The 15,399-nt window shown below is 27.2% G+C and overlaps 1 protein-coding gene across 1 annotated transcript in view; it reads left to right on the plus strand.

The window, feature by feature from the left end:
• The first annotated feature begins 2,128 nt into the window (after window positions 1-2,128).
• The window catches only part of LOC136797014 (uncharacterized), a 105,305-nt gene continuing 92,034 nt past the window's right edge, over window positions 2,129-15,399 (plus strand). The window contains exons 1-2 of the mRNA XM_067052417.1: window positions 2,129-2,390; window positions 4,272-4,706. Of these exons, the coding sequence (XP_066908518.1) occupies window positions 4,602-4,706 (105 nt within the window). The 5' untranslated portion in view covers window positions 2,129-2,390; window positions 4,272-4,601. The remainder of the gene's footprint in view (window positions 2,391-4,271; window positions 4,707-15,399) is intronic.

The following is a 15,399-nucleotide window of genomic DNA, read 5'->3' on the forward strand; positions in this document are numbered from 1 at the left end:
TTTTTCTACTGGATAAATCAACGATTTCCACTGCTATGAACCTTCCCCGGACAAAACCCAACCGAAAAACAGACTGGAAATCGGTAAAGAACTTGCGGAGATCTCAAATAAATAACAAACGAACATTACATTTTTAGTCATATATATAAGTAATACTAATTTTTTTTTATTTACAGATATACATCACTATTTCATCACGTTTTAGCGCTAGTTTTTATCTGAAATAAATTAACATAGGATGATCCTATATTTTGAATATACAACTAATAAAAAAAGAACAAGCACTTAGATAATATTTTCTTACATAAAGGATATATTATAGCTTCATAGAACCATTTCTTTATATTTTTATTGATAAAAATAAAATCATCAAAGATGATGTCCATAAAAATTATTGTTGAAATTTGATTTTATAAAAAGATTTCCTCAGATTCCAAAGCCTATGTGTTTGGACAGGACTAAATAAATAAATCGAAGATAATTATTTTAGATCAAGCATGACAACACCTTGAAAAACAGCTTTGCACCACAAACATTACAAATCCAAATACCTTATGTATAAATCAAAAAAATTAAATAGGCCTATAAATGTTTTTAAAATAATAATTCCACTCGAGAAGGAATTATAATAATAATCCACTATATGTGAATATGTTCAACGTATATTTTTTGTTCTTTAATTTTTTCCTATGAATGATTTACTTTTGTATTCGCATATAAATAGAGACTTATAATTATTATATATGTTTTTTAAAACCAATTTAAAACAGAAAAACCGATATAGTGATTTGAAGGATCCAATGAACCTCATATCAAATGTAGATAAGCAATAGAACAACATAAGACAAATAGAAAATTAAGCAGAATTCGTTTTTAATTTTAATGCTTTAAACTCTTAACTTCTGGCCCTTGCTGCAGTCATATTCTCAATATTAGGGGTATTCATGATGTTGTGTTAAATGTAATATATTTTACTATGTTAAATTTCATGAGTATAAAATTGTGAGCAGCTATTGAAAGTCATGTTAAATGCATACGAGCTCCTAGCGGATTTTCTGAGCAACTTTTTAACTTTTCTTCCAAAACCTCTTGTTATTGTTTACATTTAAGTTTGGATTACATTAATTTATTGCAGCATGCCTAAAATGAGTGAAAAGTATAGTTATGTGAAAGTTTGTCCACTGATTGAACGTCCCAAATTATACTAAAACAATCAAAACACAAACTGGTCTGTTTCATGACGTCATTCTCCATTTAGCAGACCTATTAACAGACTCAGCCATGTTATATTGTTTTAACTTGGTGAAAGAAGGTAATATTTTTCCATTTAACATAACTTTTTCCATTTACATGCTTAATATTAATATGTTAAACAAAGGATCATTGTTGTATTCTGGCATTCTTCTGCCATGTTAGAGATCCGCAGAATCAATTTAAATATCCAAAAATCAAATGATGTTTTTAGCATGAGGTAAAATTTAATAAAAAATTTTCAGACGAATAAATAATTATATAACATTTAGTGTCATAATGTAGTTTTAATAATTGTTTGGACGATGCTTTGACCCATATTGCAGGTAATCAGTTGGACTAAAGCAGTGAGAGAGAAGAGTCTCTGAATGAATGACGTAAGGAAAACTAGTTTTTCCTCATTGATGAGATACGTGATATTTGTTTTATTAGCATTGGCCTAATTGCAACTATGAAGCCTAGTTATTGTTTATATAATTAGATAAGTTGTATTAAAAAAGTTTGGAAGCGTCGAAAGTGTTACTCATTTTTCATAACAATAATATTCTTCTATCTTTTTATAACTGTCGCCTTTATAAATAGATTTCTTATTAAGTAATACAATCAAATAAATAGTAATACAGATGAACGTATATACATATTTTAAATAAATAGATTCAAAGAAACAGATACGAAGGGTTAGAGAGTAAAAATATATAAATAAAGCTAGATAGTAATAATAAATAAATAAATAAGAGATAAAAAAACATAAACTAAATGAAAGATAACATAATAAACAGATAAGTATCGAGATCGGTCCCTGCAATAAGTTACTACGCCTTGATAGCGGTTGATGAAGAACAACTTTCATTCTCATGAAGAAATAAAATAAATATTATTCGTTTCAAGGACCCTCGAAAGGCTGATAATTTCTTTGTTCCATAATTGTTAGTCTTCTCGATTCCTCAGTCGAGTTCCGTCAGTTGCTAGAAGTTTGTTTTGGCTACAACAAATGACTTTCCCTAAATTGTCCCACTTTAAATGGCCAGCTATATCTAAGCAACACGAGCACTGATCAATACTCGAAGTATCAGTTCTGGAACTGAAATGAGTTTTTCTTTCGAAGCTTAGAAGTTCTATACGTGTTTCCCTCAACTAAGGTATTGTTTCGTTTCTTTAATATATTCAATCATAGGTCTCCTTGTAATTGTACTTTTGTTTTGTAACTATAATATATATAATATAATAACTTCTCATGGAATGTTTCTGCTCCATAGTCCATTTAATTATAACACAAAATTTTAAACTATATAAACATTTTTGGTTATATTATGTTAAATTGCTAGAAAACATTTATTTGAGTTAATTTTTTTTTTTTGTAGTTCATATAAACTCTTTTAATTTCGAACAGAAAATTTAAATGAAAGCATTTGAATTCACGCTTCTATGCAAAATTTACAAAACATGAATAAATTTCCAGATAATCATCAGCAAACTATTAACTAATTAAACGCGCTTTAAGGTATTGTTTTTCTTTCTTTGAAATTTCTGTAATTAACTACAACTTTTTGCTTCATCCAAACAGACTTCAATTTTTTTTTCATCAACATTGTGGTTTTTCTATAATATACTGGATCAAACGTTGTTAAATTTGTTTTTTCTCCAACGATGTATAAATCCTTACAGTTACAATTTAGTTTGATACAGAAAAATTGACTCGATTTTTCTTACCTTATCGATGATCTACCCACTCCCAAAAATATATATATACCATTTTACACAACGATTCGGGCTCTATATTCACTTTGTACAATCTAAAAATAAAGAATACATTATCATATTTTTCTAAACCAAATAACAATAATAACAAATGCATATTGAATAAATATTTAGATATAACTATCACAAAGAAGAAATTCATGTATTTAATCATCTGGGTATGGATATTAATTAATACTTACTGATTTCAGGAATTCAATTTGAAGAACTTCTTAAATTATATATATATATATATATTAAAATTCCTTTAAGCTTTTCATTGTTCATTGAATGTTAAAAACTGAACTTAAATTAGTTCTTGTATTAAGTAGCTTCTTGTGCATTTAACTTATAGGGATTTTGAAAAACATAATAAAAATAATGTAAAAGAATTATTCTTCAAGTGATTTTCTCGAAACTTACAAATGTATCGGGGTTTTTTTTGCGTACCTTTCATTAAAATGGAATTAGTACTTCATGCATATATAATATATGAAATGTATTATATATGCTTTACTTTAGCGAAGCATTGAATTGACATTTTTACAAATGTATCGAGTTAAAAATATTTTTTAACATGAATCAAATAACTGAATCATCTGCAAGAACTAGTCACAATTTATTATTGCATTATAAACATAGATATTCATTTTAAAAATTAATCTATAAGTCTGAAGATCAGAAATTATATATTAATCATCTCTTTTAACTTTTAAAAATAAAAGAATTATTAATAAATTGCTGAATACATCTAATGAATTCTTTCATATGATAATAAATAGGTTTTATTCTTCAACTCATTTATTGTACATTTTTGTTTTTATTTATTTTTTATCAATTATAAAATAAATATTGTATTAAACAACACTCTGTTCTAAGAAAAGTATAGTAGATATTTGTTGCAAATAATTCAGTCAGGGTTGGAGAGAATAAATATCTTTTTTTATTATCTCACATACTTTATCAGTATCTCTAAATTATATTCGGCTGTTTGAAAATCTGAATGCTCAATATCATTCAGTTCTCTGAATAACATATCTAAGATGATTAAACGATAAAAGAATGTACGCCCACTAAAAAAAAATATGTTGTGATGTAGCTTTGATCTAGCACTGAATTTAGCACATCCCATTTTTTTTTATCTGGAGCCATGTGGGCCCTTCCAGCATGTGCTATATCAGTGTGTCATCCTTCTCTTATTAAAACAATCTCTTACTATTGTTATAACAATCCTACTTGTGCTAAGAAACTACATAAACATTTGTTCTATGTCTCTATAACAGTTCGGCGGATTTTGGAGGAACGCAATTTTCCAAAATTGGAGGTATCACGTTGAACAAGCAGACAAACATCCAATCGCGACTCTAAATATTTGAGACAAACCATCCGGTAAGAGGCAAAAACAAGCTGAACAAATATTTTGTTTGCGCTCCGTGTCCAGACGCCCCCCTCCAGTTCACACCTGGACCAGAACCGTCCCCTGATTGGCTAGTGGCAGGGGTAGTTTTGCTGACCACCCTTTACACTGTTTACTTGTGACATAGTCTCAGTACTCGCACAGTCTCGTTACTGATATCTTTGTACAGTGCGTCTAGTTACTGCCGTTCTTAGTCATGAAGCTTTTTATAATTTTCTCGCAGTTAGTTCTGATCGCCTTAGGCCTTCCTGAAGGAGATCCTGTATCATCAGCATTGTGCAGGACTAAGTGCATACACCAGGTATTTACAATTATATTTTATTCTACAAAATAATTATTTTATTAATGTGCATAATTTATATTTTTACCTGATTTGAACGTATTGTATTTTACATAGTCTCATTGCTTTATGTGTTATTTATAGTTAACTTTTATGTTAGTCACTATGAATGATTTAACATTTACAATATACAATTTTCTATTTCATATCCTCAAAACTTTCATAATGTTTTTTTAAATATAGTATTTATTACATCTTATAATAATAATATAAAATTATAGCTACATTTAAAACTATAATTAAAAAATAAGGTTAGGAAAAATATTTGTTAATTATTGTCTTGATGAAGGATTTAGAAAATGTTTTTATTACAACAAACATAATTAGATCACATTTCGTTACCTTTAAACTATTCAGGCAACCTACTTCATTTTCATAGGCAAACTAAGTATTTAGCAAAACATTTCGTTGTTTTACGATGTTTGTTATGTTAAGAATCGTTCTGTAGACTTATAAATTATTAGTGATTTTGGATAATAATTTTTTTTCTTTTTTAAAAAAGTAATAATTTCCGTCTCTTCTAACCTCTTTTTTTCGTTACCTAATAACAAGTTTTAAAGAAGTTCTCTATGAATCATAATTATAATTAGACTTCTTTCACTAAGGTTGTGTTTGTGCATTTCTAAAACTCAATATTTTCCTCGTGTTTTAATTCGTGAGAATATTATTGCATTTCTAAAACTCAATATTTTCCACGTGTTTGAATTCGTGAGAATATTATTTATTTTAGAATGACATTGAAACCATATTTACTCATTAAAAGGTTATTGGTCTCTTGTAAACATTTCAAACGTCATCTGGCACTATGTTCAACACAGTTTTGCATATTGAAGCTACGTTAATGAAAATGTTTAATTTATTTTGATTGTCATCATAACCAAATAGTTAATTTTTTTTTCGGCTAAATTCATTCATTTTTATATACAACTTGAATTATACTTCAGTTAATTAACCGCTTCATAAATGTATAAAATGTGTATACATCAATTAATAATATATGAGTAATAACTACCTTTTTAGTTGAAATTAAATGAATGTGAATTAGGAAAACAAAATTAAAATGTGAATTATCAAGGTTTAAAGTTAAATGGATATTTTCATTGATTCCTTTATTATTAAAAGTTTTAATTAATGTTCATAGCTTCATTGTATTTCCGTTAAAATTATGAAGTGAGTAGCAATGTCATCATCGTATTCAGTAAAAATAGATAACTTACAAATTATTATTTTATAGTAATTGGTTAATACAAATTTTCTAGTTTAAACCTAAATAAAATTTAAAAGTTCATAGCGATATAAGTTGATGATAATATTTAGATTTTAAAAAATAATTAATAGTTTTATAATTTTTTTTACTTATTTTTATAATTAACCGGTCTAATAATTGGGGACTTAATGAAACAATTAGAAAACTTAATATAAAGTTATATTCAAATGATAACCAACTTACTTAAAATGTATTAATTTCTTCTATAAAAGTTATTCCTAAAGAGCTATCAAAAAATGTTTAATGTGAATTTTCAAATATTATTTTATCATTAATTCTTTGCTTTCCAAATCCAAAGAAGAGTTGGTTAAAAATTACTAATAAAGGTTTGAATTTAGGTAGACAAATTTCAGAGAGTGGTAAAATCCGACGTATACATTAAAAAAATTAACAACCCGTGCAAAACTCTAATTTATAAATATTATACTTAAGATATTTTACAGTTAAAAAAATAATTTATTTTCCATGATTTTGTTGGTTTTTCCTATTCATTGTATAAATTTATTATTGTCTAAATTGAGATAAATTGAGATTAAATATTTCATAAACACAAATGTCTATAGTATAAAGTATTGATGAACAATGATTCTATGATCTATTTCTGTTATTGGAATATTGAGTATTGAAACAGATTATTAGCGACAAATAGTTTATTGTTAGATCATATATTCTGCTAGTATTATTACTAGTATATATCATTATTATATATATGCCTGCATACAATTCATATCTGTAGAGCAATTTAGTTTTTATTTACAATCAATTACATTGATTAAAATGCCGCTGGGTATTTGCCGTCTAAAGGGTCACGGTATTTATATTTAATTTGACCCTAGATTATTTTTATAATATTAAATCTATATATTAATTTTAGTAATTTAATCATATGTAACAAAAAATTGTATTAATATTAAATCAAGATTAAATAATTAAAAGCTTAATTTTAACAACTTATTTACTTTAGAATAGAGAAAGACATTGATATATACTATTGTATCTACCCATTTAAAGTGTATTTGGTTAAAATAATCTCCAACATTATCTTCTAGTCGATTATCCATTTACCCTGTTTAGTTACATTAGTTTAGAAATAACCAATGATTTAACTAACAATTTTTTTATTTAAAAAGTTCAAAATTTGTCAATTTTACTCATTTTATTGACCGAGTACGGCTTTTAATAATTGTTTTTATTTACACAGTATATCTAAATGCAAATAGCCTCTATTATTAAGAAAATAAAGTTTGTTAGTAAATTGTTTATTAAAATGGACAAATAAGTTAAAAGAGCAAGCTTCTAAAACTTGTTTAATTTCGTTATTGAATCATAACTGAACATTTTCTATGAAAATTAAATATATTGGGCTTGTTAGTCTTTATTTACAAGAGATTTGAATTTAGGTACATTTATGGGGAGGGAAGACCTAGCTGTATTTCGAAACGCTAAGTGCTTTCATTCCATAAGTCCTAAAGTGTATTATTTTCTATAAATTTAATCATAAATTTTATTAATTAATACAAATAACATTTAACAATTTTTATCAAGACGAGAAATGAATATTTACTATGAGTATTTTCATTTTTCATATGATCAAAAAAGCAGAGCAATTTGAATTTTAAGAAAATTGATTAAATCTCTATGTTTCTTCATACTATATATTTTGATGAAAGTGGTTGATATTTCGCGTCCCATTAAAAAGATAAATCATTATATATTTAATTATCTTCTGATTCATCAACCAGGTGCCCTACATTGGTTAACATGTAATCAATTATTTTATACAGTGATTTATGGTCGAACTACAAAATTAAATGGTTTGATTTTGTTGGTTTTTATTCTCACAGAATATTTTTTAGAAAAAAGTTCAATTTTTCTGTTTTTAATATTTAATTAGTTACTGTTAAAATGTTACAAGGTCATATACAACAGTGTATAATTATTAATTGTCCTGTGTTTATAAAAATAATATATAACACTCCCCGAACAACGAAATAATTTTTTTTTTCAATTAGTGCTCCAATTTTGATCTGAAATATATGAGGAGAAGATGGGTGGGGGTGCAGTGAAAAAATAACACAAAAATTCTGAAATATATAGTTAAGGATTTTAAAATATGAAGTATCAGAATTAAAAAAATAATTTCTTTTAGAGTTTTTAAATTACAGTTTAAGTTGTGCAATGCAATTTTCAATTCTTTATTTAATCTCGTGATATAAAAAGTATAGTAATGTACGATTAAATCAATTTTAAAACTAAAAAATCTTTTATAAAAATGTTGTATTTTGTGAATGTTACTTAAGACTTTATTGGTCTTATAGACCAGACAGTTGTAACGTCATTTAGGGCGCCATAATTATATAGGATATAAGATTAGAAGTTAAATGATATCAGTTCGCCATCTATGTAGTTTTAGTCAGCTCAAATACCCTCCAGGATTATGTTTTAAATTCCCCGTCAGTTTAATGTCGTTACTTATGTTATTGTAATATTACACAATAACGTATAAAAAAGAAATCTGAAATTTGTTACAATTTCATAGAAATTTAACAAAAGTCCGAAATATGCTTTGAACAAGGGAAGCTGCGTAGAAATACTTAGAGGTTTATCAATAATTTATAATGTTCAGTAATTCTGGAATTAACACTAGTTAGCGCACTTGGCAACTGGTGTCTGAGGAACGCCGATTACACTGGTGATCTACATCAAACTGGACAGTTCAAGGAGGGGAAATTAATTACGACTTTGGCATTCAGAGTCCTAGAATTTCAATAGAGAAATCAGTAATTATTAATGAGTATTACAAAATTTTAATTAAATAATTACTTAAGAGACATCCACTTAAACAATACTCTAGTATTGTCTACTATATATTAAAATATGAATGTATTATGAGTTATATTAAACACAGAGGACTTAAACATACAAGTTTAAGTACTTAAATATCTAAATATCTTAAAAGCATAAATATCTAGGATATTATTAATAATATTTATTTAACTAAAATTTTTTGTTAAAAAAAAAAAAAAAAATTTGAAATGTCTTGTATATAATATTTTTTATTTAAAAATTCTAAACGAAAAAAAGTAGAAGTTTCGACCACCGACGTTTTGGGATTGTATACTATTCTCAATGTATGACACTTTTTATTTCTTGTTATAGTATATTTATTTTAACATTTCTTTTATTTTTTCTATATTACTACATAGTAGTAACTCTCTGATACATTTATTTACTTATAATAATTCCTTCAAACAATTAAACGAATAACCATTTAATTGTAGGTCGGAATCTTCCTTTAAATTATAAGCAGTATCTGTCTGATCTGATAGTTATTTGCGTTAAGTAGTTATTTTTAAGTTAGGTATAACTTTAAATTTGAAGAAGTTTACTTCAGTTTCAGTTATTATTGATCGAACCATTGAACAAAAATTCGAAATTAGAAAGAATACAAAACTAAATAGTGATAAATAACAAAAGTAATGAAAAGTTATATGTCATTACTATTATGGTGAATTTTGTTGAAAGCATATAATTTTATTTCTGAAGTTCCGATAAAATTGTAAAATCATTAAACTTCTTAGATTACTTAACACTTAAAAATATGCAACAACTAAACAATCATAATGAGTTTAACCAATATGTGGTTAACCGAGCATAAGAATATATAGTTCAGTCTATGGATTATATACAATTGAATGTATATATTAATTTGATATACAGATTAAATATACATCTACATTGAACATATAAGTGTACATATTCTAATGAATATGTAACTACTATGTATAAGCTGAGCTTCAGAACAAAATTGTCAAAAAAATCGAGATTGTTTAAAAGCAAAGATTCCGAATTTGAATATGTAGCAAAAACATGTATTTTCTGCAAATTGGGAATTTTCAATTTAAATTATTTACTAACACTGTAAATGTAAATTCTTGTAGATATTTTAATTTTACCACACAGCGCAAAATTATTTTTTCCTCTAAAAAAAATTATATAATTTTTAACCTCATTTTCTTTGTTTCTTCAAGGAGTTGAATACTTTTTCCGATATTCCGCCTCCTTTTTATCCTTTGAGACAGCCTAACTTTTAGTTGTTTTCTCAATAATGGTTATACCTTTATTCTAAAAAGATATTCGCAACAAAGGTTGTTAAGGTAAAAAATTTAAAAACTATACTTTATTATTTAAGATCTTTTAAAATTAAAATGCTTGTTTATTTTATCTTCCTTATAGATTTTTTTCCAAGTTAATCAAATCATATCAAACAGGTCATTTCACTACCGTGCTCCAATACACTCATCTGAATCACGGGCTGGACATTTACGGTAGACTCACACCATCTGTTACTGAAAATCCCGACAATAGACTAAGACCTTAGGGCCTTCTGGAGTCATGCTCCTCCAAGCAGCTGGAACGGTCAGTCACACGTGTTTTGAATTGTCTTTGGCGACACGCTTCGCCAGGTCAAAACAAATGTTCTTTTACTTTTTGTCACTATGATAATGGAATGGCCGAAAATCTTTGATGGAATTCACAACAATCAAATTTACCTATGGAATATTATTGTGTTATAGTCTAAGTAAGTTCCAAATAAGTAATTTTCGATAACATCGGATTTGATGCAAATTTAATATCAGCTCAGGTGTTCAACAAGACCCAAAGCACAGTTTAGAGCTAAGTTAAGACAAAATTTGTGGATACGAAAGTAATCTATAAATAAATAAAGAGACTGGAGATTAGGAGTGAAGATAGGAGGGGACTGAAGATAGCTCCCTTCAGGTTGTGTTCACCTGATGTGAACCTTAATCGAGTTTTAATGTCTCCTTCTCCCCTTCTTTTATAACTTGCTATTTTTTGTTATTCTATATTTTTTCCTCGTCGATTCAGTCGTAATGTTCCCTTTTAATTCGGCATCAGCCTCCATTCCAATTCTTGCTCAGTCATCTTCTGTTCTGTCCGTCTGGCATTTCCTATTCTGGAGCCATTTGGTGTGACAGTCTGAAACTTGCTTTCTCAGTTCAAACACTCTCGCTCTCCCTTTGGGGCAACGTGTTATATTGTAGATATTATAATGTTACTGCGGAATAATTCTGTTATGTAAGACAAGAAACCTGGTAATGAGTATAATGGACCCAAAACATAATAGGTATCATAGATTGTTTTGAAAACGTTTTTAAATTTCCTCAAGTTCTCGAAAATTGAATTACTTAAATTACTTCGCATAATTATTACAGTATCATTTCTTATATCCCCCTTACTATATTTCCTTTTATAGGTTATGTATTCAACAGCTTTTATGTATTCTTCGTTCAAATTATGACAAAAGTCAGAAAGTAATAAACATTATCATGTTATGATATCATCAAAACATAAAAAAAAATTATATTCTGCAGTTGAGTATAAATTCTGACAGCAATGAAATGTTTTTTTTTAATTAAATAAATAAAATTAATGATACTCTGGAGGAAGCTTTATTAGTAGATTGTTATTAAATGTTTTATTAATGTTCAGTATTTGACTCCTTTCTGAATATTTAAATAGCAATAACACCTATTTTATCAAAAATTCCATTTAATTGTACATTGAATAAAAAAGTGTCAAATCAATTATATAAACTAGAACTTAAAAAGGTTACTATCATATGTCATATATATTCCTGCTTTAAATTCAGGATTTCAGTATGGTACAATTTTTACTGACTGAAATACTCACAGAGACTATTTCAGGACGTTTGTTTATTTGGACTCAAGGGACATTAAAACTCAGAATTCCTAAAAAAAAAAAAAAAAAAACTCAAATTTAAAAGTTTTCATGACTATCACTTCACCAACTAGACATTTCATATATAGATGAATGAAAATAAACATTTTTTAACGTAAAATAATACAAATGAATAATATATGTTAAAACCACTCAGTTTTCTTTTTTGAAATTGACTTATTCCAATATGAGTTCAGAGAGCAGTAATAATTTTTTAATTTATCTATATTGTATTATAAAAAAAAGTTATTTTTTCCTATAAAAATTTAAAGGTTATTCTTAATTACTTAGAACATGAACTGTATAGATATTATCTGATTGGACGTCAGATTGTAAAAATAATTTCCGATGATACTCTTTATCAATTGATTAATATAAATATCATTTCAATCTCTCGTTATTTAAATATAACTTCTAATATGGCGAATAGGAATTAAATCTTTTTCATCGACCCAATCGGGAAGTCGAGTATATACCAAATATTCGGCCTCAGAGAGAACTGGAATAAATTTTCATAAAATAACAAACCTATTTTTACGGAAAATAACAGGGAGACGTTTTTCGGGGAATAATTTGTGCGTCCCTCTTCTTTAACGCAGCACCGTTGGTTTTCCCAGTATTCACATTTTCATATGCCCCTATGGCGAACATTCCCGGAGTTAAATTGCCTATGAACTGTTGGTGGAAGTTCGCTTGTGAATCGATTTATCAATTACGATAATAGTTCTGTATGCTTCGTTATTTATCCCTTAGAATATTAGTTAATTACCTTTATTGCCAATACAACAGCTATTGCATTTCTCATCACGTAATTTGCAATTGATTTAATTTCAAATTATATTTTTACTTTCTCTCTAGAGGTCTATAAAATAGTTTCAATGGTCTTAGATTAATCTCAAATTAGATTAAAATTGCATCCATAACAAATATTATTAAAGAACAAATCATTCATCAAGGATCTTAATTGGTGCCGTCAATAGCACAATTGCAAATGGATGACTTGCATAAATTTTATTAAATTACACACCACTAATTCCTATACGATCTTTGTTCTAGGCAATCTTTTTTTTTCTGCTCAATAAACATGATGGATTTTTATATTAAGTTTTTATACATAAAATATTACTCAGGTTAGGCGCACTTAAACTAAGCATAAATAACCCACACTTAGTTTAAATGCAATCAACCTTAAATCCATTCCCAAGCATTTCCACGCAAAAGAGCGGGTTCCACTCCTCATGGAAATTACATTCAAATCCAAGTCATCAATGGGTTAACAAATTTCTAGATTTTGTAAAAATCTATATCATTTGTTCTCATCATATAATTCCATTTCCACTAAAACTGTTTTGAATATGAATATTGAATATAATGGTTTGATTTTGCGAAATTGGAATAAAAATTATAAAAAACCTTAAAAAATAATTATTTAATAAAAAGAAACATTCATTAAAACTTTGCATGACAAGAGTGTCAGAAATTACTAAATTTAATACAATTTAAATGCGATTAATGAAAAAGCAAGATAATATTTATTGAAAATAATTAATTTTTCAGAATATATTTTCAAAAGTGAGAAGCTAAGCGGAGCATGTAATAATTTTGGAAATAAACTTTTTTTTTCATTATCTATATATTTGTGCCTGAACCAAATTTACTCTGCAGTATCGAAAAACAAATTGTGAAACTATCAATAATAAACTAATACTTATGGATAATGAGACAATTTTATTTATATTAAGAATTGATTCTGGCGAAAGCATCTAGTATAAGAGCCCAATAGGAGAAATATGTCAGTTATTTCACTCCAATTTTTGATCACTTTAATGGAAACTGTATATAATTACAAGTCAAAATTGATGAGCCTGCCAATTACAGTCAATAGTTCTCAAGATACAGTTTTTTGATAGCCTCGTTTCTTAAAAAGTGTACTAAATAATCAGTAGTTAGTGAAATTATTGTGGGAAATATTTATCTCAGGAACCATGAGACAAACAGATGTCTATTAGGATTCAAATTAGAGCTAGTTTAATATGTTATATAGTAGTTTGTAATTTTTAATGTAATTTATCTTCGTAGGAGTATTAATTTTCATGATATTTACCAAAATAAATTCTAAAATGTTGATGTTCTATTTGTTCGAACATAACTTTTGGTTTATAAAAAATTATACCTCAGGAACCAGTAGTCATACATGTCTGCCAGCATTTGAATTAGAGCTAGTTTAATGTGCTATAAAATGTTTTATCTTCCTATGGGTATTAGTTTTCATAGTATTTGTTAAAAATTAATTAATTTCTTGTTCGAGCTATATTTCTTTGGCAATATTCATATTTATATGCAAATGTCATTAAAACTATTACTTCTACGAAGACAAACGTTATAAACAACTTTATAGTAAATTTGATAAACCTAAGATTTTATTGCTGATAGATATCTCTATCTCTATAGTTCCTGAGATATAGTTTTTCATAAATAAAAAATTTCGTCCGAATTACTGTAAATCAACATTTTGTGAATTTATTTTAGAAAGTATTATGTAAACTACTACTCATACGAAGATAAACGTCATAAACTCAACAATTTTACCCGAGAGCTGTCACATCCCTACTTATGTTTAACTTTACTCAATTCTAGGTTCTTTTACGATATTTATGTATTTATTAATATTTTGTTATAAATAATGAGTAGACTATAAAGGAGTGTGCTAAATAAGGATTTAAGGGACAATATAGAAGACAGAGCCGAAAACAATGGGATGCTAAGAGACGGAAGAGTTGAAACACTTGTACACTTTCCCATGGTTAGGAACCCCAGCCTGATCCTACACTAATCCTCAACATGTGCACCAACTCAGCCAGTACTTTCTATACTGTCAGCGCTAGGCGGATTAAATCCAACTTTACTCCATGGGGTATTAAAAGATCTGATAATTAATTATAAATTACATTAATTTTATGTTATTTAATTTAAAACAAACATACAGAAATAGACTATAGATTAGTTCCTAATTATTATAACAGTTATACAATATCGCTTCTGCGATAATTCAATGAAAAATTTAAAATTACAGTTTTTTTTTCTTATTTCCTAATTTAATTTATTAAACTATTTATATATTATTTGTAATTGTTTTCCTTGTAAGTATTTGTATTAAATTTGAGATAAGTAAGGCTACTACGTAGGGCGGGAATGGAGGGTTTCACGCCGTTTTTCAATTTCAGGCGCTATTTAATTATAGCTCGATTAAACTATCCTAAGTCTCCTCTTCCTGTTTTAAGCGAATATTTAAAAAATGATACATGACCGTAGCTCCCTTGGGGTCTTAGTGGGGCGGGTCTGGCCCTGAAGGATTACCTTTTTTTCGTGTTATAATCTCTTCTGGGATTGTGATGTCGTGCATCGACCAACGTAATCGTTACAATAGTCTGAAAGTTTTTTTAAATATCAGGCGCTTTTTAAATGTTTCAATATCTTTGTTTTGTTATCTTTCGAAGCATTTCCATATATTAAAGCCTTATAACTTTCAAATTCAACGTTTATTGCGGTTTTGACAAATGGTTAAGACTGGTTAGTACAGCCAGAACAATAAGTAATAAACAAAGGGTTTTTTTTTTTTTTTTT

This window comes from Halyomorpha halys, unplaced genomic scaffold (assembly GCF_000696795.3).
Source record: "Halyomorpha halys isolate HHAL.00 unplaced genomic scaffold, Hhal_1.1 Scaffold169.1, whole genome shotgun sequence".
Lineage (NCBI taxonomy): Eukaryota > Metazoa > Arthropoda > Insecta > Hemiptera > Pentatomidae > Halyomorpha > Halyomorpha halys.